This window comes from Bos javanicus, chromosome X (assembly GCF_032452875.1).
Source record: "Bos javanicus breed banteng chromosome X, ARS-OSU_banteng_1.0, whole genome shotgun sequence".
In the NCBI taxonomy this organism is placed as follows: Eukaryota; Metazoa; Chordata; class Mammalia; order Artiodactyla; family Bovidae; genus Bos; species Bos javanicus.
The window spans coordinates 58,337,069-58,362,769 of record NC_083897.1 but is presented as its reverse complement, the minus strand read 5'-3'; the positions used below and the strand labels follow the sequence as shown (position 1 = coordinate 58,362,769).

At 41.2% G+C, this 25,701-nt stretch overlaps 1 protein-coding gene across 4 annotated transcripts in view; it reads right to left on the bottom strand.

Annotated features, from left to right (window-relative positions):
• The window catches only part of MID2 (midline 2), a 108,984-nt gene that overhangs the window by 65,297 nt on the left and 17,986 nt on the right, over positions 1–25,701 (bottom strand). For all 4 annotated transcript variants that reach the window (XM_061409389.1, XM_061409388.1, XM_061409390.1 and 1 more), the window contains exon 3: positions 14,519–14,614. In XM_061409389.1, the coding sequence (XP_061265373.1) occupies positions 14,519–14,614 (96 nt within the window). The remainder of the gene's footprint in view (positions 1–14,518; positions 14,615–25,701) is intronic.

Genomic DNA, 25,701 nt, shown 5'->3' with positions numbered 1-25,701 from the left:
ATTAGTTACCTGCCCTGTGCCTCAGGTTCTCTGTCTATAAAATGAGAATAATAATAGTACTCATCTCATAGGGTTATGGAGAAGGAAATGGCAACCCACTCCAGTACTATTGCCTGGAAAATGCCATGGACCGAGGAGCATGGTGGGCTGCAGTCCATGGGGTCGCTAACAGTCAGACACGACTGACTGACTTCACTTTCACTTTTCACTTTCATACATTGGAGAAGGAAATGGCAACCCACTCCAGTGTTCTTGCCTGGAGAATCCCAGGGACGGAGGAGCCTGGTGGGCTGCTGTCTGTGGGGTCGCACAGAGTCAGACACAACTGAAGCGACTTAGCAGCAGCAGCATAGGGTTATTGTTAAGATTAAATGAGTAAATTCATATAAAGCTCTTAGGAGTAATAAGAGTTCCTAGAACTGCCTGAGATGGGGTAAACTTAGATTCTAGATATGATTTAGGTGAGAGGAGAGGGAGTGGGAATGCACTGAGCTGTGGAATTCTTTTTCTGTCCTGAAGTAGTAAATAGTTGATTCCATAGGTGTGCCTGCACTTCTCAATAATCATTCCATTGGAGGACATGGGCCCACCATTAACAGTAATAATGTATCTGGACCACTAACACCATACATAAAAATTAACTCAAAGTGGATTAAATCCTTGAATATAAGACCTAAAACAATAAAACTCCCAGAAGAAAACATAGTCAATAAGAACCTTGTGGAGAAAAGCCTTGTGTACTTCTAGTGAGAATGTAAATTGGTGCACCTGATATGGAAAACAGTATGGAGGTTCCTCAAAAAATTAAATGTATCACTACCATATGATTCAGCAGCTCCACTTCCAAGTCTTTACCCAGAGAAGATGAAAAACTAATTCAAAAATATGTACCCAGGACTTCACTGGTGGTCCAGGGGTTTAGAGTCCACCCTGCAACATAGAGGTTGCGGGTTCAGTCCCTGGTTGGGGAGCTAAGATCCCACATGCCTGGGGCAACTAAGCCCACATGCTGCAAAGAAAGACCCCACATGATGCAATGAGAGCTGCATGCCGATGTTGATGTTTGGCAGAAACCAGCACAATACTGTAGAGCAATTATCCTTCAACTAAATTAAAAAAAAAGATCCACATGCCCAAACTAAGATATGAGGCAGCCAAATAAATAAGCAAATATTTTTTTAAAATATGCACCCCCATGTCCCCACAGCATATTGTAAATAATGCTTCATCTGTTTCATAGCATTATTTACAATAGCTAAGACATGGAAACAATCTAAGTGTTCATCAGTGGATGAACAGATAAAGAAATTGTGATATACCTATATAATGTCATAAAAATGAATGAAATCTTGCCATTTGTGACAGTATGGATGGCCCTTGAGGGTATTATGCTAAGTGAAATAAGACAGAAAAGGATAGATACCATATGATCTCTCTTATTTGTGGAATCTAAACAAAAATTTTAATTAAAAAAATAAGCTCATAGATACAAAAAAATTGGTGGTTGCCAGAGGTGGGGGATAGGGGGATGGGGAAAATGGGTGAGCTGTTTCTAGGGTTTTTTTTAACTTAATTTAATTTTTAAAAATAGTAGCAATGTATGTACTTTTTCTGAGGAAATCTATATATTTACAGTCATTATGATATTATATTTATCAGTTATAGCCTAAGTGTGATAAAATTAAGGACACTTTTTAATTTTAAGATTCTTTTTTTAATTTTTTTTAACACCAAAAACATTTTGTACTGGGGTGTAGCTGATGAACAATGCTGTGATAGTTTCAGGTGAACAGTGAAGGGACTCAGCCATACATATACATGTATCCATTTTCCCCCCAAACCCCACTCCCATCCAGGCTGGCACATAACACTGAGCAGACTTCCATGTGCTTTATAGTAGGTTTTTGTTGGTTATCCATTTTAAATTTAACAGTGTGTACATGACCTTCTCAAAGTCCTTAACTATCTTTCCCCTCTGCCATCCCCTGCAACCATGAGTTCATTTTCTAAGTCTGTGAGTCTCTCCCTATTTTGTAACTTCATTTGTATCATTTCTTTTTAGATTCCACATATAAGGGATGTCATATGATATTTCTCCTTCTCTGTATGACTTACTTCACTCAGTGTGACACTCTCTAGGTCCATCCATGTTGCTGTAAATGGACTTATTTCATTCTTTTTAATGGCTGAGTAATATTCCATTATATATATATATATATCACATCTTTACCCATTCCTCTGATGATGGACATTTTTTTCCATGTCTTGGATATTGTAAACAGTGTTGCAATGAACACTGGGGTGCATGTATCTTTGGGAAACATGTTTTTCTCTGGGTATATGCTCAGGACAGGGATTACAGAGTCATATGGTCATTTTTACTTTTTAGTTTTAGTTTTTTAAGGAACCTTCATACAGTTCTCCATAGTAGCCGTACCAATTTACATTCCCACCAACAGTGCAGGAGGGTTCCCTTCTCTCCACACCATCTCCAGCATTTGCTGTTTGTGGATTTTTTGATGATAAGACATTTTGACTGGTGAGAGGTGATACCTCATTGTAATTTTGATTTGCATTTTTCTAATAACATCTTGAACATCTTTTCATGTCCCTATTGGCCATGTTTATACTCTTTAGGGAAATGTCTAGTCAGGTCTTCTGCCCATTTTTTGAGTGCTTTGTTTGTTTTGATGCTGCTGCTGCTGCAAAGTCACTTCAGTCGTGTCCAACTCTGTGTGACCCCATAGACGGCAGCCCACCAGGCTCCCCCGTCTCTGGGATTCTCCAGGCAAGAACACTGGAGTGGGTTGCCATTTCCTTCTCCAATGGATGAAAGTGAAAAGTGAAAGGTAAGTCGCTCAGTCGTGTCCGACTCTCAGCGACCCCATGGACTGCAGCCTACCAGGTTCCTCAGTCCACGGGATTTTCCAGGCAAGAGTACTGGAGTGGGGTGCCATTGCCTTCTTCATGTTTTGATGCTATTAAGTGTCATAAGCTGTTTGTTGATTTTGGAGACTAATCCCTTATCAGTCACATCATTTGCAAATATTTTCTCCCAATCTGTGGGTTGTCTTTTTGTTTTATTGTTTCCTTTACTGTGCAAAAGTTTTTGAGTTTAAGTAGGTCCCACTTGTGTATTTTTGCTTTTATTTCCATTATTCTGGGAGATGGATTAAAAAAGATGTTGCTGTGATTTATGTCCAAAAGTGTTCTGCCTATGTTTTCCTATAAGAGTTTTATACTGTCCAGTCTAATATTTAGGTCTTTAATCCATTTTGAGCATATTTTTGTGTATGGAGTTAAGGAATGATCTAATTCCTTTTTTTTTTCAACATGTGGCTGTCCAGTTTCCCCAGCACCATTTGTTGAAGAGACTGTCTTTCCAACATTGTGTAGTCTTGCCTCCTTTTTCATAGATTAATTGGCTAAAGGTCCATGAGCTTATTTCTGGGTCTTCTATCCTGTTCCATTGATCTACATTTCTATTTTTGTGCCAGTATCATACTGTTTTTATGACTGTAGCTTTTTAGTATAGTCTGATGTCAGGGGGCCTGATTCCTCCAGCTCCATTTTTCTTTTTCAAGATTGCTTTGGTTGTTCAGGGTCTTCTGTGTCTCCATGCAAACTTTGAGATATTTTTTGTTCTAGTTCTGTGAAAAATGCCATTGGTGATTTGATAGGAATTACATTGAATCTGTAAATTGGCTGAGAGTAAATCTTTACTGCCAAACTCTTTTGTAATGGTTAAGAAAACCTGTCTCACATGTCTCACATGAAGACAACATTTACCCAGGAGCAGAGTCATGGCCCAGGAGGCCCAACAAGGCAGTCTCAGGGAAGAAGTGTGGGTCCCACAGTAAACTGACTGTATGGCCAGGGTCAGTAACAATACCTGGAGCTGACCACCCCTGACCTGGGTCTCATGGCACAAAAATAATCGAAGCAAGTAAGTGCCTTAACAGTGGGCATTACTGCTTCCTTCTGCCGGCTCGAGCAGCCATTTTCCCTCTGCTTCCTAACTCCACGAAGGGTTTTTATGGCAGAGAGTTACTCTGGGCTATCAAATATAGGTACATAAGAGACTTCCCATTGAGTCAGGAATGCCAAGGCCCCAAACAGATAATCTACTCTTCTGGAGTTATTTAATGAAGGGAGGAAAATCAGTGGGCATCCTAAGCTGTCTCCTCTGTTTGCTGATTAGTGGCTTAAGTCGTGTCTGACTCCTTGTGACCCCATGGACTGTGGCCCATCAGGCTCCTCTGTCCATGGGATTTTCCAGGTAAGAATACTAGAGTGGGCTGCCATTTCCTTCTCCAACAGTAATAAATCCGTGGCAGGTAGACAGTGTCTTCAGTCAGCTGCATAGCACAGCAGAAAGAACTTGGATTTCAAAGCCAGAGAGATGCAAGACTGAACCTGAGCTAACTCTATGTTTGACCTTGAATAAGTCATCAAATTTCTCTCATTCTCAGGTTCCTCATTTGTAAAATGGGGATATCACCAACATTATCACAGGATTGTCATAAACACTGAGATTAGAAACAAGAATGCCTCTAGCACAAAGCCCAGGACATAAGATTCAAATATGATTCTCTCCCACTCCTAGTCTCTGCTGACCCTATCACACAGCTGGACTATTCCCGACAAGCAGAGACAGAAAGGGCATTTCAACAGCTGTGTGCATGTCTGTTATAGTGGTGGATGTTGTTTTCATTTTAGGGTTTTTTTTTTTTTTTTTTTTTGTTTGGTGTTTCAGTTGGGTTGATGGCAAGAAAGGTTGGAGATACAGGTGGAACTGGAAACATTTAAAGGTTATAGGGTAGGCTTGATATGGCTATAACTGGAATTATCAGAATTCCACCAACTTTTCAAGAGCACATTGGAAATTGGAAACTTGGATGGGTTGTGCGAAGAGTGGAGCAAGCAGAAGAATCCAAAATTAGGCAAGTGTTCTGGTCATTTAGTGAATAACCTGGAATTTGAACACTGAGAAACAGGAACTGGAGGAAGAAGACAGCAGAAGGGGAATGGAGCTATAAAGTGAACTTCACTGCACTCCCCACTCCAAAGGCACAACAACAGAACAAGAGTACATGCCTATATGAACTGTTTTGACTATGAAAACATGGCCACACTGGAAAGCTTCTATGCCCTATAGATGTGGGGGAGGAGGGGAGGGAAAACAATGTTAATCCTAACTCATTTTATCCTTACAGCCTGTCACGTGTCCACACCCTCCAAATGTTTCAAATGCAGCCTTTAATGTCCTCAAAATTTTATTTCACTGGAATATATCAAGAATTGTCACAAAAGAATGAAACACATTAGGTGCCTGAGAAATTATAAAGCATTTTCTTTTCTAGTATAAAAATAGGCTATGCCCACACTTCAGATTGCACAGTTGATTTAGGTTTTTCATCTATATTAACTATCAATTGCCATATATTTATTAAGATTAACTATAATCCTCTGAATTAGTCATTTCAGTAGTATAAATGAATAGACTGACTATGTCACTCTGTACTTATTTCCCATTGTTCATGAAAACCATTTTCTTCACCTATTATTCCACATTGGCTTCAAAACAGCTATTTCATTCTCATGAGGCACTGGGAGGCCAAATCCTCCTCAGGAGCTTAACATTAAGTCTGTTCCTCCTGCTCTTCCATCTTCCACAAAAATACTCACAGAACATTCTGGCTAATAAACATTTTAGAATCCTCAATAAATATTGAACCACTGTGCTGTGCATCTGGAACTAACAAAGAGTTATATGTCAATTACACTTAAATTAAGAAAAATCCCTCAAAGTCACTGTTTTAAAAACCACTAGAGATGAAAGCATCTGTCCCTCCCCAAAACATTTCTTTGCCTTTGCTTAGGGGCAGTAATCAAGGGGAATTTGGGCAGGATAATAGGCAAGTTTACTTAAGCATCAACTTAAAGAATCCCCTAGATATTCATGCAGAAGGGCAGTGAACTTTTCCATAGTAAATAAAATTAGTTTAATTCAGTAACTGAAAACCGGCAGCTTATTGAGCATAATAACCCTTTTTGGTGTACCACCTTTGCACAGTTGTGGGTGGGTGATTAAATAGGGCCATGTGGCTGAGATTTCCAACATTTTTAGTGCTGCAATTTCATCACCACTCCTCTTTCCCAAGGCAAGTTCTAGTTCATGTGTTAAATTTGAGATTGATTGTGATTACTGTCTTCCCCACCCTCAGAAATATTGATCCTCTAGAAGTTCTGAAGTTGGAATCTAGGAATCTCTGGCAAAGGTGAGGTGCCCAGAAATACTGCTGGTACTATTAATACCAGGCTTCCCAGGTGGTGCTAGTGATGAAAAACCCACCTGCCAATGCAAGAGCCACAGAAGATGGGGGTTCGATCTCTGAGTTGGGAAGATCCCCAGGTGGAAAGCATGGCAACCGCCTCCTGGAGAATCCCATGGACAGAGGAGCCTGGCAGGCTACTGTCCATGGGGTCGCACAAGAGTCGGACACAACCAAAAGCAACTTAGCATGCATATGCACTATTAATACTGGTACTATGAATACTAACAACTGCTCCTATTATCACTCCTGCTGCTGCTGCTGCCACTGGTACTACCATTTATTGAGCCTCCACTATCTGCTTGTTATAGTAGCAAGTGTTTTACATATATTACCTTTCCCTTAAAAATATGATTAGCCTAAGTTTCATAGATAATGAAACTGAGGCTCAGAGAAGTTATGTGTGTGTCCAGGGTTACACAGCTAGCACACCCAACTCCAAAGCTACCATATCACATTGCATCCCGGAAACCACACACTTTCTATGAGGAGTAAGTTGCAGAAACTGAGGAGTGAGCTGTAGAAACTTAGAGCTGGGCAGGAGGGCCCAGGATTGGAAAGAGGGCTGGAAGCCAAATCAGGATGGGAAATGAAGCATGTATAGTCAGTCAGTGGATCTAGTGACTCTTATTGTGAGCTACCAAGTAATAAATAAACAATTAGAATACTATACAGAGTGTGAGTCTGATTGTTTGGCATTTCAAAAGGATAATAACTATCACTCTATTTATCTTTTCACTTTCATGATCAAACTTCTCACAGCATGCATTTCCTTACAACTTACTTTCTCTTGGACCTCTCTGACTCTATCCTCACTTTTCCACTGAACCTCCTCTCAAAGTTCACTAATGATATCTTCCTATATAATGGCGCCACTCCAGTGGACTCTATCAAGACTCCCACACCTTAAAGGCCTCTCTTCCTTTGCCATTCTGAGCCTCGTTTTGTCAGTTTTCCTCCTCCATTCTGTACCTTCTGTTTCTTTTGCTTTCTTTCAGAATTCACACCCATATATCATTCCCCTTACTCCCTACAAGTCATCCTCATGATGGTCAGGGACCACTGGTGATGAACAAGGGACATCCAAGTGATGTATGCCTTGGCCTTGCAAAAGGAAGTATAACAGTGGGGTGTTCAGGGGTGTAGGCTCTGGAGCTAAAGTGTCTGGACTCAAATCCACACTCTGTTACCTACTAGCAGCATGACCTTGGCAAATCACTTCAATCTCTCTGTATCTCAATGTCTCTATCTGTAAAGCAAGAATAAGAATAGTGTTTGCCTTATAGTGTTGTTAGGATTAAATGAGTTAACACATATAAAGTGCTTACCTGTAATGTAGGAAATCATTGTCACTTATTATTGCAGTCTTTACAGAGGTAATATCTAAAATGTTGATTATGCCCACAATTGAAAATTTTCCTTCTGATATTTAATTTTTTAAATACACGCCATCCCTCAGTAACTTTGTAAAAAGCTCCAGTCTTTTCATTTATTTTTGGAAAGTTGGCTTGTTGTTGTATTCTCAGTGACAAACAATTGATTTTGGTGTCCTAGGCTTTCTTCTCATTGTACACATTCTCCATGGCTTTCAGTGCTACTTAGTTGACTCCCCAGTATTTATCCCTTTCCCAGACCTCTCTCCTGACCTCCAGACCCAGACAGCTGTCCACTAGGCGTTTCCTACTTGACTCTCTGACCCATGGCACAACAAACCTCACTTGTCTAAAAAGAATTCCATTTATTTCCTAACCTAGTTAAAAGCAACACATTCATTTAGTTCCCCAAGACAGAAACCTATGGATCATCCTACTATTCTCTCATCTCTCTACCCACTGCATCTAACTACTCTCCAAGAAATATTGATTCTACCTCCTACAAATCTGTTTTGAATTTATCTCCTGCTCCCTAACCATACTGCCACTGCCTTAGGTTGGCCTTCATCTCTCCATGGATCAGTAAAAGCCACCTCACTGGTCTCTTCGCCTTCAGTTTTGACCCTTGACACTTGCTCCATCCTGCACACTACATCCAGAGCAATCCCGAAATGAAGACCGTATCCAGTTACTCACTTTAAATCCTTCCATGGGTCCCCAAAGTCTACAGGATAAAGTCCAAACACCTGTGCATGGTATACAAGGCCCTTCGCTACCCAGGCCCTAGCTACTTCTCTGTACTCACCTCGCACAATGATTCTCCCATCTCACATTCTGGCTGAACTAAACTTCTGGTGCTCCCCTGAACACCTCTATACTGTTTACCCTCCTATGTTCTTGTATGGTGTTCCTTTCACTCTCTTTTCTTATTCTGGGGGGCAAAATTCTACTCTTATTTAAGACAATTTGATTTTTGGTCCCACTCTACAGTCCTTCCTAAGTCCCTCAGACAGACAGGTATTTCTTTCTCTACGCTAGCTTGTCATCCTGCACTTACCTTCATTAGAATAATTACCACTTCACATTGTATTTGACATTTTACCTGTTAAACAAGTTCCTTGAGGTCAGGGACTATTCACTGTTTGTCTCTTTATAGCCAGTGTGTGGCATACCATTTTGCCCATACAATTTGCTCATTTCCACCTCTTTTAATACCTCTGCTCCCTGTCTCAGCAGAAGGGGGAATTTATTGTTCCTCATTCAACATTTGTCTAAAGTGCATTTTCCCCACTAAATTTTCCATAATTATGCTTACATCTCTCTAATGACTCTGTTTTATCATATCCTCAGTGCTTGCAGAAGACTCTTCCAACAAACATATTTGTGCTTTAATGATTTAAGATTCTATTATTTCTTCTAGTTCAACCACTTGAAAACATTTCAGGATCATCTGCTGGAATCACTCAGAACAATGTTTTTTTTTTAACTAATTTCTGTTAAGATACCTATTTTTATGCTTGGAGAAGCAGACATTGATTGTTGCTATTTCCAAACCAAATACCATTTCAGTGAGCAACAGGAGTAGAAAGGGGAGAACACCAAGTCACCTACAGTTTGAACTCTAAGACTTCTGAAAGTTATTGGAGCAAAGACTTGGTGGCAAGATGAAAAGCTGAAATTCTGCAAATTCAGCTCATCTCCTTTCTTTTTTCTTTCTGTTAATCCTAAAGAGCCATGCCACCCAGGTCCTCAAATGGTTTGAGAAGAGCCAGCAAGAAATCAATCTACCCATGGAGCTTCTGGGATGGACAGACCCATTGTCCGGCAACATTTCTGAAGAAGAAAACAGATGGCACACAGAATAGCCAGGAAGTGCTTTAATCCACTCCGCGCCCTAAAATTTAACAATAAGATGAAATAAGTAAACCTGGGAGGGCCATGCTACATTCATCTGTGCTCCCTATACTGCATGCTGTTTCACAAATACTCCTCTTTCTTACTGGGTTATTCCTCACTAGAATAAAAGTTCCTGGAGGTCATCAACAACTTATGTTTTCTTTTTTCGTAGCCCCCAAATGACCTACCACATGGAGTACATCATGTTTGCTCAAGAAATGTGGTTGCCTGACTGATGAGTAAGTATTTTACCATTTTTCTTCCTCTCAGTATTTTCAGGAATGCTTATTTATTCACAAAACCATGCAGACTTGGAAGCCAAGAGGAAATATTCATCTGTTGGTATACATTTTCCCTTGGCTATGCATTAAACAGAGATTTCCTCTGGAAATGTAAACAAAAGATGCCTGATGAGATGGGACAAAGAACTATATATAGAGATCAAGTGGCCAGAGAAGCAAGGTCAGAGCATGCCCTTCCTTAACCAGATTAAAGGAGTCTTGGGCCTGCCTCTCCCTCCTTCCCATGTTCTCAAGCCCCAACAGAAAATATTTTCCAAATGCCTATCCACGGAATTCTGAAAAGCTGGGCAGACTCTAAGAGTCTTGCATTACCAAAGAATTCAGCTAACAAATCTGTGGTGATCCTAATCTCTGTTTCTGTAATAATAGGAAGACTGCAGCTTTGTTTACTTTCTGAGGAGAATAGAGAATGGGGAGAAAGAACCAGGAGGGGGAGGCAGTATTTATGGCTCTTTTATGAAAAGTCAATCTGTGACAAAAATATTTGCAGACAATCAGGAAGGGGAACAGGTCTGGCAGGAAAATAGCCTATTCCAGTTTTCTCAGAAGTGCCTTAGCTGGGATCCTCCACTCCCGCCCGAAGTTAAATGCCTGCTTTACACTGTGAATACAGTCATTTCTGATTGACAAATTTGCATTAGATAAAATGAAAAAAAAAAAATCAAATAACCTCTCATTTTCTGGCTCCCATGACAGACAGTCTCCTTCTATTTATTTCATTTTATAGAGTATTTATAAGCATGTATGAAGTCTCAAATCCATTCTTTAACTGCCTTTCTAATCCTGGGGCTTGTCCTGAAGCCTTTTGGACGCACAGGCTCTGTGCTGAATGAACATAATAAGGACCCTGGATTCACCCTATTATTATGGGGAAGTTAGGGCACATCCCTAACCTTTCAGAAGGGGTGATGTCATAGAGCACAGCCATGGGTGTCCAGACCATCCTGTAGGGCCCCCACCAAAGACAGAATTCTAAACTGAAAAGATGGTGGACTTAACTCCCAAGATACACTCTCACTCTTGGCATTTAATGCACTATCTCAAGATTCTTTCCCAATTCTCAGTTAATATTTTAACTCCACTGTCTGTATTGCTTGCACATGTGTATCTACATTAGGGTAGATTTGTATAATAGTTTTCCCTCTATGGTTTTTCCAGTGGTCATGTATGGATGTGAGAGTTGGACTGTGAAGAAGGCTGAGCGCCGAAGAATTGATGCTTTTGAACTGTGGTGTTGGAGAAGACTCTTGAGAGTCCCTTGGACTGCAAGGAGATCCAACCAGTCCATTCTGAAGGAGATCAGCCCTAGGATTTCTTTGGAAGGAATGATGCTAAAGCTGAAACTCCAGTACTTTGGCCACCTCATGCAAAGAGTTGACTCATTGGAAAAGACCCTGATGCTGGGAGGGATTGGGGGCAGGAGGAGAAGGGGACGACAGAGGATGAGATGGCTGGATGGCATCACTGACTCGATGGACGTGAGTCTGAATGAACTCCTGGAGTTGGTGATGGACAGGGAGGCCTGGCGTGCTGCGATTCATGGGGTCACAAAGAGTTGGACACGACTGAGCAACTGAACTGAACTGAAGCCCTCAGAAGATAAATACTGTGTCTCTTCCATTTTCCTTGCACCTGGTACAGTGCTATGCATAGTTAGTGTTAGTTGCTCAGTCATTTCTGACTCTTTGAAACCCCATGGACTGTAGCCTGCAAGGCTTCTCTGTCCATGGGACTCTCCAGGCAAGAATACTGGAGTGGGTGGCCATGCCCTCCTCTAGGGATCTTCCCAACCCAGGGATCGAACCTGCATTTCCTGCCATTTGCAGGCAGATTCTTCATTGTCTCAACCACCAGGGAAGCCCAGTGCTATGCATAAGTAAGTATCAGTAAAAGGTGACCTTTTGTGTGTGAAAGCAGACAGTGGCCAAGGATTTTATAAGCATCCCTAAGGGAGCCTCTTAAACACCTCCTTTGCTGGTTGCCATGGGGCTGCTCTTCCCAGCTACTCTGCTTACATTTGGCACTAGCGTCATCTCCTGAAGGCTCAAGCAGGAATACTAGCTTCAGAAAGGCACTGTGAAAACATTGCCTATAACCTAGAGGGCCAGAATGAGTCCTTCTTCATTAATACAATGATGTATTGTTTTATGAGGCTAGCTCCTTAATGCTTGAAAACAGTAGGGCCCTGAATTATACAGGTTTGATTGGTGCTATGGGCTGGGAAAGGTTAGAATACGGCTATGTTTGGGTGAGGCTGGCCAGAGCGATAAGCTTCGGGAGGTGGGGGGAGGGGTGTGTAATAAGATGTTAGAGCAGTGCTAAAGTGAATAAGCAATGAAAAGAAACTGCTTACTTTGCTAATTTGACTACAACTTGCTCTCTACTTAAATGACTTTTTGATGAGAATGAGGAAGCAATTATTATAATTTCTAACCATGTTTTATTCACTATGAACTGTAACCCCACCCTCAATCATGCAAATTCTAAACCAAAGGGATTCCTTTTCTTGTCTCCTGCTCACAATACTTCCTTGTCTCTTCACCAGTGTGGATTTCTTATACTGTAATCTAACAGCATAATCAGAAGCTTTGATAGAGTGGAACATAAAGGGATTCTGATTAGCTGAAAACCATTCTAAAATGCCTTCTGTTTTGCTTCTCCCCTCTTGGAAAGGATGAGACTGAAGAGAAAAAGAAAAGAATAAAGTAACTATTCACAGAATCATGCCTTTTGAACAGACAGTGAAGGTCATGTATTCAGTTCAATCCCTCATTTTATAGGTAAGGACACTGAAGTTGAAAGGCTAGATGACTTACTCAAGATCATACTACCAGTTAATGACAGAGTCACGTTTAGAACCCAATTTTCCAACTTACATTCCAGGATTTTTCTTTCCATTCCTTATACTTCTTCCTAAATTCCCCACCCCATTCCACAATTTTGCACCTGAGTTTAACTAGTATCCTATGTACCCTACATTCAGCACCACTCTCTTCCACGAATGGAGCACCCAGCAGTGATTAAATTGCTATGGTATGCTCATCCTACAAGAACAACCTACTTTAAGAAACCCAGTACTTTAAGATATCCAAACAATCAGGAGTGGTTACTCATATAAGATTCTTTGCCTTTCATAAGAAGGCAAAGAACTTGCCTTTCTGATTCTTTCATAAGAAGATTCTTCACATTCTTTTAAATAGGAATCCCCAGGGGGGATTAAGAGATGAGATATTAATAAAGTTATTGTATTGCTTAAAATAAACTTGAACCATTACATTTTCTGTGATATAAGTAAGACTAGAACTAGAGTGCTGGTAGTGGTTTTAGTAGCTAAGTTGTGCCCGCCTCTTCACGACCCATTGACTATAGCTCACCAGGCTCCTCTGTTCATGGGATTTCCCAGGCAAGAATACTGGAGTGGGTTGCCATTTCCTTCTCCAGGGGATCTTCCTGACCCAGGAATCGAACCCAGGTCTCCTGCATTGCAGACAGATTCTTTACCATCTGAGCTACAAGGAAGCCCAACATTTTTACCCAACCACTGCCCACAAGGAGTCCTATAATATTTTACCCAACCCTGTCTACACTTTAAGCTCTACTGGTATCTCATCAAGAAAATCAACACAAAACCAAATGCTATGGCTGAAGTTTCTGGCTCTTGAGAAAAAGAGAGAAAAAGCATCTTTCTTCTATCACGTCCACTTATGAAGAGGTCAACTCCTCTCATAAGCTTTGTTCTGAATTTATATTGTGTAATACATGAAAATTCACAGATAACTTTAACATAGATACCATTTGTTAATGACAAGAAGTGGAAAGGTGATGAGTGAGGACCAGGTAAGGTACATGAAAAAGAAGGGAGAAGAGGCTAAGAAGAAGAGAAGAAATTCTGATTATATTTTTTACAGAAATATTGCATTGAACAAACCTCACTCTACCCTCAAGGACCTCGGGTTCCCAACTTTTCTTATTCTCTAGCAATCTCTTTAAGGAGCTATGATGTCCAGTCTGATGAAGAAAGAAACACACTTCATGTTGGATTCTCATACCACCTGCTAGTGGAAAAGGAGACAGCATTGCCACTTGGGCTGATGTCTTCCCCTCCACTCACCACTACCACTTATTATTATCTTTTAAACAATAGCTATCTGCCACTTTTCTTAGAACATGCATCTTGAAGGAATTAGATTTCTTAGAATTCTCATTCTCAGCCTTTTGGCTAAAAGGCAATGGCACCCCACTCCAGTACTCTTGCCTGGAAAATCTCATGGATGGAGGAGCTTGGTAGGCTACAGTCCATGGGGTCGCTAAGAGTCGGACACAACTGAGCGACTTCACTTTCACTTTCCACTTTCATGCATTGGAGAAGGAAATGGCAACCCACTCCAGTGCTCTTGCCTGGAGAATCCCAGGGACGGGGAAGCCTGGTGGGCTGCCATCTATGGGGTCGCACAGAGTCGGACACAATTGAAGTGACTTAGCAGCAGCAGCAGCAGAATCCTCATTAAGCCTTTCACTCCAAATGACTGAGCCATACTCTGGTAAAACAAATCCCCCCAAAAGGATCACTGGATCCTGGTTCTAAAGAATGACAAATGTTTCTGTTACGTACCTCAACCTGCTGGCAGATCTGTATTAGCTTGGCCATTTGATTTTCTAGTTCACTGTTGCGCTTAACCAGGTTGGTGAGGTTCATCTCCAGAGTTTGCTGCCATTGCCAAATACGAAGCCAGAGGGAAGCAGGGAAGACGGGGGAGAAAGAAGAAATGTTCGATGAGTTTGAGACCCAGTATCATGTGGCTATCAGTCCGTCAACAATTATTTCAAAGATTCATTGCATATGGGCCAAGCACTGTTCTAGGTGCTGATTAATAATGCTGTACCTTTGCTCCAGATTGCCATTTTTGGGGAAAAAATGACATCCATGATTTTGAGGAAGTAGGAATTTAATGACTTTAAAGCAACTGTATGTTCTCCATACTATTTTTAAACTTTTAAAAGTATCTCAGAGTCAATATCTCATTTTGCACTCATAGTAATTCTGTGACATAGGGAAAACAGGTTTTATTCTCTCTTTTTTACAGGTGAGTTGACTAAGAAAACTATACCTTATTGAACAGTTACTACTTGCCAGACACTACTCGGGGCAATTTCATACATATCATTTAATAATTATGTCATCATTTGACAGATGAGAGAAATGAGCTGCAGAGTTGGGTTAAAGTGTTTTGCCCAGTCATAAAACTAGCATATGGCAAAGCTAAGACTGAAACTCAGGTCTCTAGTCGTCAGATACAGTTTTGCCTCAGTATTCCATGATATTTTTTTTTTTTGTCTTTGGTGATAACACTTTATATTTATCAGTAGGTTCTTTCAGAAAAAAAAGATGGTATTTCAAGTGTGAAATTCATCAGAATCTAGCTTTCTATCTCACAGCTTCCCTCTTTTGGCACTAAGCAAGCTTACAGAAATGCCAGACTTCGAACTGCAAAGCCTGGCTGTATCTAGACAGGACATCCATTGCTTACTATCATTTATTGGGACATAGATTCTTTGCAAATCTGTTTATTACAACAGGGTTACAGCACTACTAAGACCTCCTAGCATATTTTCAGTTGAGCATGCTACTCTCTTCCATTCATCCTGTGGGAAAACAAAAACAGAATGTTATTCACTCTAGATTAATAATAGGATTTTTTTTAATTACTCCTCATTTTCAAGTCTTCAGCTCTGGCGGCTGCTTCTCTTCCAGTACCTGCCCCAATAACCATTCCTCTCTCACTCACCATCCCAACAAAGTCTGTTCCAAATGTAATATCCCAACTTCTGGGCCTTTATTCTGCTAGCATAGCATGCCTTCCCTTGGTCGTGCCCATTACTTCATTGCTGTCTTCATTGTTCCTACAGTTCATAGTTGTTCAAAGTTCATGTTTTGGGCAGGGGCAGGGAAGAGGGGGCAAGGAAGAGTGGGGAAAAGGTGAGAGGACTCATGTACTTGGCCCCTTTCTTTTCTGCTAGGTAGCTGTGGTTCCTTAGTATCCTTGACACTGTCCCACGAATCTATCCCAGGAGAGTATTCCCATGGATATATGTATTGCTAGGACAGGTAATCTGATCTCACTTGTCCTCAATCTGGATTACGAGAATTAGCTTAATCCCTGCTTCTTGCCAGATCTCTCTTGGGTTCTCTGGCTTTATTCCCATGGGAGTGAGTTTTCACCATTTGTTCCATTTTTTTTTTTTTTTTTGGCTTGGGCACTGTGTCTCTCCTGGCCTTCCTTAACTCCACCACCATCTCAATCTGTGGTCTTCCCCTTAGCAAGGAAAAAGGAAGAGAGAGAAAGGAAAACACGAAGGCCCACAATTGTTGATTTGGATGTAAATTCTAAGCAAAGAAGATGTCAGGACAAAGGAAAGAGATGGTAGTTCAGAGACTTAATACAAAAGGTATTTCGTTTGTATTTAATACAGAAGGTATTGCGCACCCACTCTATTCAAGGTGCTTTGACTTCAGAGATAAAGAGGAGATGAAATTAAGATGGGTCTTAGAGAAGGAGAAATATTGTATGATATCCTTACACATGAAATCTAAAAAAAATACAAATGAACTCATTTACAAAACAGAGACTCACAGACTTAGAGAATGAAATTATGCTTCCCAAGGGGAAAGGGTAGAGGGAAGGGATACTTAGGGAGTTTGGGATGCACAGGTACACACTTCTATATATTAAATGGATAACCAACAAGGTCCTACTGTATATCACAGGGAACTCTGCTCAATGTCATGTGGCAGCCTGGATGGAAGGGGAATTTGGGGGAGAATGGATACATGTATATGTATGGCTGAGTCACTCTGCTGGACATCTGAAACTATCACAACATTGTTAATTGGCTATACTCTAATATAAAAAAAAAAGCTTTTTTTTTTTTAAAAAGGTGATTAATTTCACCAAGTACTTTAGAGTGTTTTTTTTTTTTTTTTTTTTTACTTTACAATATTGTATTGATTTTGCCATACATCAACATGCATCGGCCACAGGTGTACACGTGTTCCCCATCCTGAACCCCCCTCCCACCTCCCTCCCCATTATAGAAGGGCAATGTTTTCTATGTAAAAAGCATTCTTATGGCCCATATTGGGGGCCTGTTTATTTCCTCTGTCAGCATTGAAGTCTAGGCCCCTAACATCAGAACATAGATCCCCCATAACTGTCCACCCTGAGACTCTTACCCAGACCTGTGGACTCAAATTATTTTCAACTGGATGGTGATGGATTTACTTATTCATGGTACTTATCATAATTTATACTTAGATAGCTGTTGGTGCTTGTTTATTGTCCATCTTCTGCTCTAAAGTATAATTTCATCTCCCTGAAGGGGAGTTATGTCTGATTTGGTCTTAGTTGCAACCCTTCTGCCTGAGGAGCATATTATAGTTCACATATACTGAATAGAGGAATTGAAACAGTGAATCAATGGACATTCATGACAACTAAGTTTTAAATATGGGCCCTAGAACTTACTTTGAAGTAGTTAATATTTTTAAAAGCCTTATAATGGATATTACTAAGTTAAATTTTGGGGGGTTGATTTTTTTATATATTTATTTTTATTTGTTTATTTGGCTGCACCGGGTCTTGCTGCAGCACATGAACTCTTCGCTGCAGGCATGTGGGATCTTAGTTCCCCAACCAGGGATCGAACTCTAGCCTCCTGCATTGGGCTCATGGAGTCTCAGCCACTGGACCACCAGGGAAGCCCCTGATATTTCTTTAATTGGAGGATAATTGCTTTATAATATGTGCTGGTACTAAATTAAAACTGATATGTATTTTAATAGTACTATGAAGGCCATTATATTAGCTATCATAGGATATTCATTAGTGTACATGTTGATTTCTTTGGGTGTCATGTAAATATATAGAGGATATATAATATGTGAATAGAAAAAAATTAAGATGGGTCTTGAAGGATAAGCAGGACTTTAATAGAGATGAAGGAGGGCAGGGCATTCCAGGCACAAGGAACAGCATGAGCAAAATAAAAGGGAATAAAGTATAGGACATATCCAGGGAACAGAGTTGAGTTTGGCTAGAACAGAGGGTACAAAAAAATAGTGGGGCACAAGGCTGGAAATGGAGATTGAGGCCATTATGAAGGTCTTAAATGTCTAGGTGAAGAGTCTGTACTTGTTTTTCAAAGCAGTAGGGGTTTATCAAAGGCTTTTGAGCAAGATAATGACATAATCAGGGCTGCATTTATGAGATCAACCTATGTGGGGCAGACTAAAACACAAAGACCTGGGAGCAGGGGCACTGGTCAGGAGGAGACTTGCAATATGCAAAGCAGTTGGTAATCAGATATGGGCCAAGCTAAGAGGATAATCAAGAGAAACGTGTTTCAAGAAAGGATTTGTCACTCTTAAATATGCAGAGAGGGCAAGAAATATGAGGCCTGATAAAAGGCAGCTGGATTTGGTAATTAGAGGCCACTGGTGGCCTTTGAAAAAGGAGTTTCAGCAGAGTTTTGGAAGCAAGTGCCAAACTGTGCAGGGTTAGTATGTCAATAGTGATGACGTAGAGGCTACAAGTCTGGACTCCTCTTCAAAAATTGAGCCATAAGGTGAATATGATGGAACTGTAGTTTGATGAAAAGGTCCAGTTCAAGTTAGAGAGTAGGCATGGGTAACGGATACAATCAGTTTGTGATTTCCTCAGGCAGAGTGGTCCAGATTCCTAGATCAGTGGACATTCCATGTATCACAAATGACTCTATCGACATATTAGGTAAATATAGTGTAGATTGATGAACTCAGAGCAGATATAATGTTAGAAATCTGTATTTCAACTGTACTGTGTTTTCTTTCAAACATGGGATTCCAAGAGGAGAATGTTTCCTAACAAACGCATGCAACCTGTTGCAACACTTGTCATGAAACTGATATCTTATAAATAATTCATAGTGTAGAGCAGTACTAATCCCTGCCGTGTGTTCCTCATTTATGGCTCACAACTGAGACTCACAGCTTCTGTAAAGCCACTGAAAACAAAAATTAGGGCTGAACATACAATGTGGGGTCTGATTAGACTATAGACCTTGGGTTACCATCACAACATTATAGCAAATGGTTATTTCGCTCTGCCCACCCCCTAGCAATTTGCTGAATGCCAGCACATTTTATCAACCCAGAACTAGAACTGACAAGATGACTCTAATTTCAACCTTACTTCATTAATATGAAAGTGCTTGGAAAAATAAATCTTTGGCTAATGAAAACACCATCTGTTGATGGCTTTTTGCCACTGTTTTCTTACATTACGAGACATAATTCGAGGGAAATACCGAACATTTACTTACTCACTTCCTATTCATTTACTGGGAATTAAAGCCTCCTCTCAAACTGGAACTGATTCTCAATAACGAACATATGCAAAGGGAAGCAGAGAACTGAAGCAATTATGCAGTCCATTTCCTCACCCTTCCTTATCATGCCTAGCCCTAACGAATCATTTGCAACTAGAAATTCTGTGTCACTCTAGTTTTGAATGATTTCATTGATTTGGCCAAGTAATTATCATGGCTATATGCTGCTGCTGCTGCTGCTGCTAAGTCGCTTCAGTCGTGTCGACTCTGTGCGACCCCATAGACGGCAGCCCACCAGGCTCCCCCATCCCTGGGATTCTCCAGGCAAGAACACTGGAGTGGGTTGCCACATATGCTGAGTAAACTAAAAGGATGTGTGTGTGTGTGCGCACATGTGGGTGTGTGCAAAATCTTATGTAAAACATGTCTCTTTGTTGTTGTGTTGCTCTTGTTCTTTTCTCATGCGGTCCACTTAGTGACTGGGCCAGGATCCCTCTGCCTAACCCTGGTTAGTGCAGTTTTCTCTGAACACTTGATCTATGATAATGAGCGGGCCCAAGTGGCAGGGGAGATCGGAATGGAGATATCTGCTGGAGGAAACAGGACAGGAGGTTGGCAGGGAGAGCAGGATGAAGCTCCCATTTCCTGCTGCAGGAGGTTACCTCTGGCCCCTTCTGTGCTTCCCTGAGGCTTAGAGAAGCCATTTAGCTATGAAACTGTGACACAACCTGCCCCCTCCACACTTCCAGGTGACTACATTGTTAGAGCTCTCTCAAAACTGTACATGTGTCTAAATGGCACAAAGTGAGGGGAAGACTTGGCTGATTTGCATAACTGAGATTTTAAAAGGCCCAAGTTAGCTTAATTGGCAGTCTACACTGATTACATTTTTACCCAAGTTCCACCTCATTTGTGTCACATAGACTTGGCCTGTTTGTGTTTTGTTATACCCTTCCCAAAGAGGAAAATGCTTTGCTATTTCTGAGAAAGCCAGGCACAGGCTATTCTTCTTCCAGACAGCTTCCCATAAAAAGAAATGGCTTCACTAACCCTCTCAAATAATTGCTGGGTTTTTTTTTTTCACTTCTTTAGACACAGGTTATTTCAGATAACTTTATCATTGCTTCACTCAAGAAATCTAACCACACATTCAAACGCCAGCTCTTCATTAAAACCAGAGAGTCCCCTTATGGCACACACTTGACCGTGATCTTCATCTGTCATGCTCCAGGAAGGCACATGTAGTCACACATACATGAGCATACCTATATACACTTACCTGACACAGCAAGTCTTGAAGCCTAGAAATGGGCAAAGCCTTTCTCTTTTGTTCTATTGAAACATGTTTTATTGCCACTGAGGTACAAGGCAAACATTATCTAAACCTAGACAAGATCCCCACTGTTTTGACGTGGGAACTGAACCTTGGAGGTTGCAGGGAGAAGTGAATGGAAGAAAGGCCAACCCACCCCAAACCTCAGCCTTCCCAATTGACAGCAGACAACTTCATCTTTAAAAATACTTGGAGCCAGTGACCCCATTGCTATTCTTTGACAAGCTCTTTTTGACATCCTGTCTATTCACTGATGTTCCCAGCTCTTCCAAAAGCCAGTAGCCAAAATCTTAGCACAATTTTGGGGTCACATTCTGCCTTTTTTTAACTGCTTGTCTTAAAATACTTACTTTGCTTTTGCTTCAGTCTGTCACTTTATGTATCAATTACATATGGCCTTTCAACAGCAGAACACACCATCTGGTCCACAAACTGAAGCCCACACCCTTATGCCTGAATTTATTTCTTCCCCAAACATTTATTTGCTGTTGTATAGACACAGGCTTTGTCCCAGAATGAGACGCAGGTGACATACCGGGGGTATGAGATCTGCCCTCCCTGAGGGTTTCTTGGGGAGCCAGCAGACTGGTCTTCAAGCCAGGTGAAATAGGTGGCCAGCCCTCCTCTTCTCAGAAGGTCCTGAAACCATCCAGCAGAGATGCACCCTCTCCCAGTCTCCTTAGCAGAAATTCTACACTAACGACCTACAAGCTACACAGTCTTTTCTTTTTCCTCTCTTCAGGGGTGTATCCTGGTTAAGTCTCTAGCTTAAATGTGTAAATCATGATTTGGACCTTCTAAAAGAAAACCTGTACTAAAAACCTAAATCTAGTGTTTACTTTGATAATACTAACCAAAGGAACTCTACTTTCCCGGAGGCCTCACTACTCTCTTCCACTTGCATGATTCTTTTTTGCTCCTGCCTCTTCATACACATCCTCCCCTTTCTCCTTCATTTGTTGCCCCTCCTCTGTTGTCTTCCTTCTAGACCAGGAGGGTGATTCAGGGCTTGCTCCGCAGCTCTCATTCAGCCCACTACTGCATGCTTCTCCCTCCACGCTAAAGACCCTCAAACCTATGTCTCTGGCCCTGATCTTTCAGCCACCGCAAAGGCACAAATGTCAACTCCTTCTAGAACATTTGCCCTTTCAGTTCTGAGAGTGCTCCATGCTCAACCTCCACCAGATATTTGAACAAACTATTTTCTCTGGACTACAACACTCCTTGCCCCTAACCCAACCTTGTCCCTCAACTGGGGATCCAAAATGCCACCCAAAGTCTCTTTTGTTGCCCCTCCTATGTAGTCTCACACCTTCCCCCCACCGCCCCTCAGAGCCTCCACTATCACTCACCACAGTCTTGTCACTGTGTTCTCACTTGTCTGCCTCCCCACACTAAGCTGAGCACTCCACCAGGGTTGGGGCTGTGTTGTGTTTATCACCAGAACCCCAACACCTCTTCTAGTGCTTGGCACCTAATAGATGTTTGGTAAATGTTTGATGCGTGAGTGAATATTAAGTGATCCACGATCAATCACACAAACTCAAATCTGAAGTCAAGTCAACCCCCAAAACCACTAGCCCCTTTCTAATTTCTCTATTTCTATGTCCAATACCACCATTCTTCAAGACATCTCCTCAAAAATCACTTTTTAATTCTTTCTCTTCATCATCTATAAGTACTGTAATCGTTCTCCAAGTCCTGTCAATTCTTTCTTCAGTTTCTCTCCAATTGGCCCTCTTCTCCAACAAAATCATTTGATTCCTGCTTTTAGCTTAGTGACTTCCTTTCACCGACCTTTCCTCTGTGCTTCAGAGTACCCTGTGCAAACCTCTGTCATGGCACTTATCATACTGAATTCAGAGATGTCCTTATCTATCTCCCTTATTGAGCTCAAAGTTCCTCAGGGCAGGTACTGTGCCTTATTTCCCATGTCTCCAGATCCTACTACAATGACCTAAAGACCCAGGGATCAAACCCGGGTTTCTTGCTCAGACATATTCTTTACTGTCTGAGTCACCAGGGAAGCCCCATCTCATTTATTAAGTGAAGTGAAGTCTCTCAGTCATGTCCAAGACTCTTTCCAACCCCATGGACTGGCTTCCCTGGTGGCTCAGATCATAAAGCATCTGCCTACAATTCGGGAGACCCAGGTTCAATCTTTGGGTTGGGAAGATCCCCTGGAAAAGGGAATGGCAACCCACTCCAGTGTTCTTGCCTGGAGAATTCCATGGACAGGGGAGCCTGGTGGGCTCCAGTCCATGGGGTCGCAAAGAGTCAGACAAGACTGAGAGACTAACACTTTCATTTTAAATAAACAAAATGCATGCTCATTAATTGCTTTTTAAGTGAATGAATGAGCCCCAGAGCTAAATCCCTGGGGCTACAGTTTAAGTTCTTGTCTGATCCATCTTCAGGGGAGATAAAGAACAAGACATTACCTCATATATCAACGCTTCATGAACTTGAATGTCATTATTACATTTTCCCCTTTAAACCTCACTTCTTTGGGTTTAATAATTCTTGTTTCTTTAATCTTTCCTTGTTTATATTATATTTCTGTAATATGTTCTTTTGCCCAATAATAACAGACAGGAGTTTCATCCACCCAAGAACAATCTTGGAGTTAATGTTTTGTAAGCTGTTCTCAGACTGATGATTGTTAGCTCTTTCAGATGTTGATGAAGAGGAGACTTGGGACAAAAGAAATAAAAGAAAAACAGAAAGATAAGAGCACAGATAGGGCTTCCCTTGTGGCTCAGCTGGTAAAGAATCCACCCGCAATGCAGGAGACCTGGGTTTGATCCCTGGGTTGGGAAGATCCCCTGGAGAAGGGAAAAGTACCCACTCCAGTATTCTGGCCTGGAGAATTCCATGGACTGTATAGGTCTCAAAGAGTCGGACACTACTGAGCGACTTTCACTCACTCACTCAAGAGCACAGATAGTTGGAATACCCACTTGCTAAACTTACTCTCAAATCTGAGAAACAACAGAAAACATCATCCAACACAGGGGCCTGTTACTACTACTAATAGAGTCAGGGAATCAATATAATTATTGGAGGCAGATAAAGGTGATTCAAATGAGTCTTAGCACACAGTTCAAGTAGAAATGGAAAAAAATGCATTTTTTTACCCTCCCACACACATACAGAACATGTAAAGATTTATACATATTCTAAGTAGTCAGGGGCAAGTCTTAGACAATTAACAGACTACAGATCTACAAGCAAGAATGATTTTAAGTTTGTGAGATGAAGGCTGGTTTAGCTGGAAAACCCCATGACAAATATTACAGCTCAGACAGTAAAGAATCTGCCTGCAATATGGGAGACCTGGGTTCGATCCCTGGGTTGGGAAGTTTCCCTGAAAAAGAAATGGCAACCCACTTCAGTATTCTGGCCTGGGAAATCCCATGGACAGAGGAGCCTGGTGCAGTATAGTCCATAGAGTCACAAAAAGTTGGACATGATTGAGTGACTAATACTTTCATACACACACGTCTACCACCGTACCTTAGAGGGTGCAAATCTAGACACAAATGTTCTGCTCTTATAATATCAATATTTAGCTAGTGTGATTCAGTACCTAAGTGGGTGAAAGTGAGAAACAATTCTTTCTGTTCCTTCGGCTATGGTAACCCACCCTGTCCTCTTAAAGATTTGTCTCATCATGAAGCTCATTTATTGGCGATCCCTTGTCTCAGGATGGGGTCTACTGAAGCCCTAATTCTCCTTAGGGTGACCACAGAAAACCTGCCCTACACTCATGACCCCTTCATACCCCAGTTATCCACAGATTAGCCCACAGAAGATGAACACAGGCACTCTCTCCTCTTCACACAGAATCACACACATTTATAGATACACAGACACGCACACAGATTAAATTCTCAGCCACCCACCCACGCAGAGATACACATACTTGTGTATAGTGACATATACAGATGTATGCAAATATGCCCTCTCTCAACCCAGTCTCTCATAAAGATATTTCTCCTTATTTCTCTGATATTCATACTGGTTCAGAAACAAACATCCATTGGTAGATAAGCTGTGAGGGTATCTGTTTTGGCAGACAGAAGTGGGTGTCAAGTGGGTGAGTAGACAACCGACTGGGAGAAGGTGGTGGCTGAGTGAGAATGGGTGGGTAGATGACAGAGTGACTGAGTAGGAAGAAGGACAAGTAACCCACTATGATAAGATTCTAGAATATCATATTTTCCAACCTTTTAACTCTCACTGTGGTTTTCTTTTGAACATTCTCCAAGTCTCATATCTCCCTTCTCTTTGTCTGGCAATCTTTAGCTCTCTCTGTCTCAGTCTTTGTTTGTATGCGTGTGTGTGTTGAAGGGGGAGTGCGGGGGATGAACTTTTACTTTCTATAGCAAAAATCTTACTCTAGTGCCAGGTAATATTTTATAACAACAAGATCCCTGATAGGTAAATGTAACTGCATTTAAGAATTATTTGTAGTAATGAATTTGTGGAAATGTAATAAGAAAAAGAAAATGTACTTGTTTATTCCCTTCAGGAAATTCCTCTATTCCCCCTGGTTTTCATCAGCTATATTTTTGGCAGGCTGTGGGCATGGAAATGTGAAGACATCACTCTCAAAGAGAATTATAATAATCACATCTGATTTATACAGATGTCACCTTAGGGTTAGGCAGTTAGAAAATCCAGCAGTCAAAATGGATAGGTACCTGGAATTGAGGACATGTCACACTTTTGCTAACACTTTGGTTTTTATCATTATCAGTAGTTCACAGGAGATTTTTTTCCCCTAGACTTATTAACTGTTAAAGATGGCAAGACAGCTTTATATCTTATGAGTATGGAAACAAGCTATAGATTCTGGTATACTTCCTGCAAATCCATTACAAAGATTTAATTCATTTGGATTTCTTGAGCCTATACTATGGGTGCTAGACACAAAGGAAGGCTTTGGAGAAATGAAAGCCACTGTGCATGTGTGCTCAGTCACTTTAGTCATGTCCACCTCCTATGGACTGTAGCCCACCAGGCTCTTCTGTCCATGGGATTCTCCAGGCAAGAATGCTGGAGTGGGCTGTCACTGTGTGCTCCAAAAAGACATT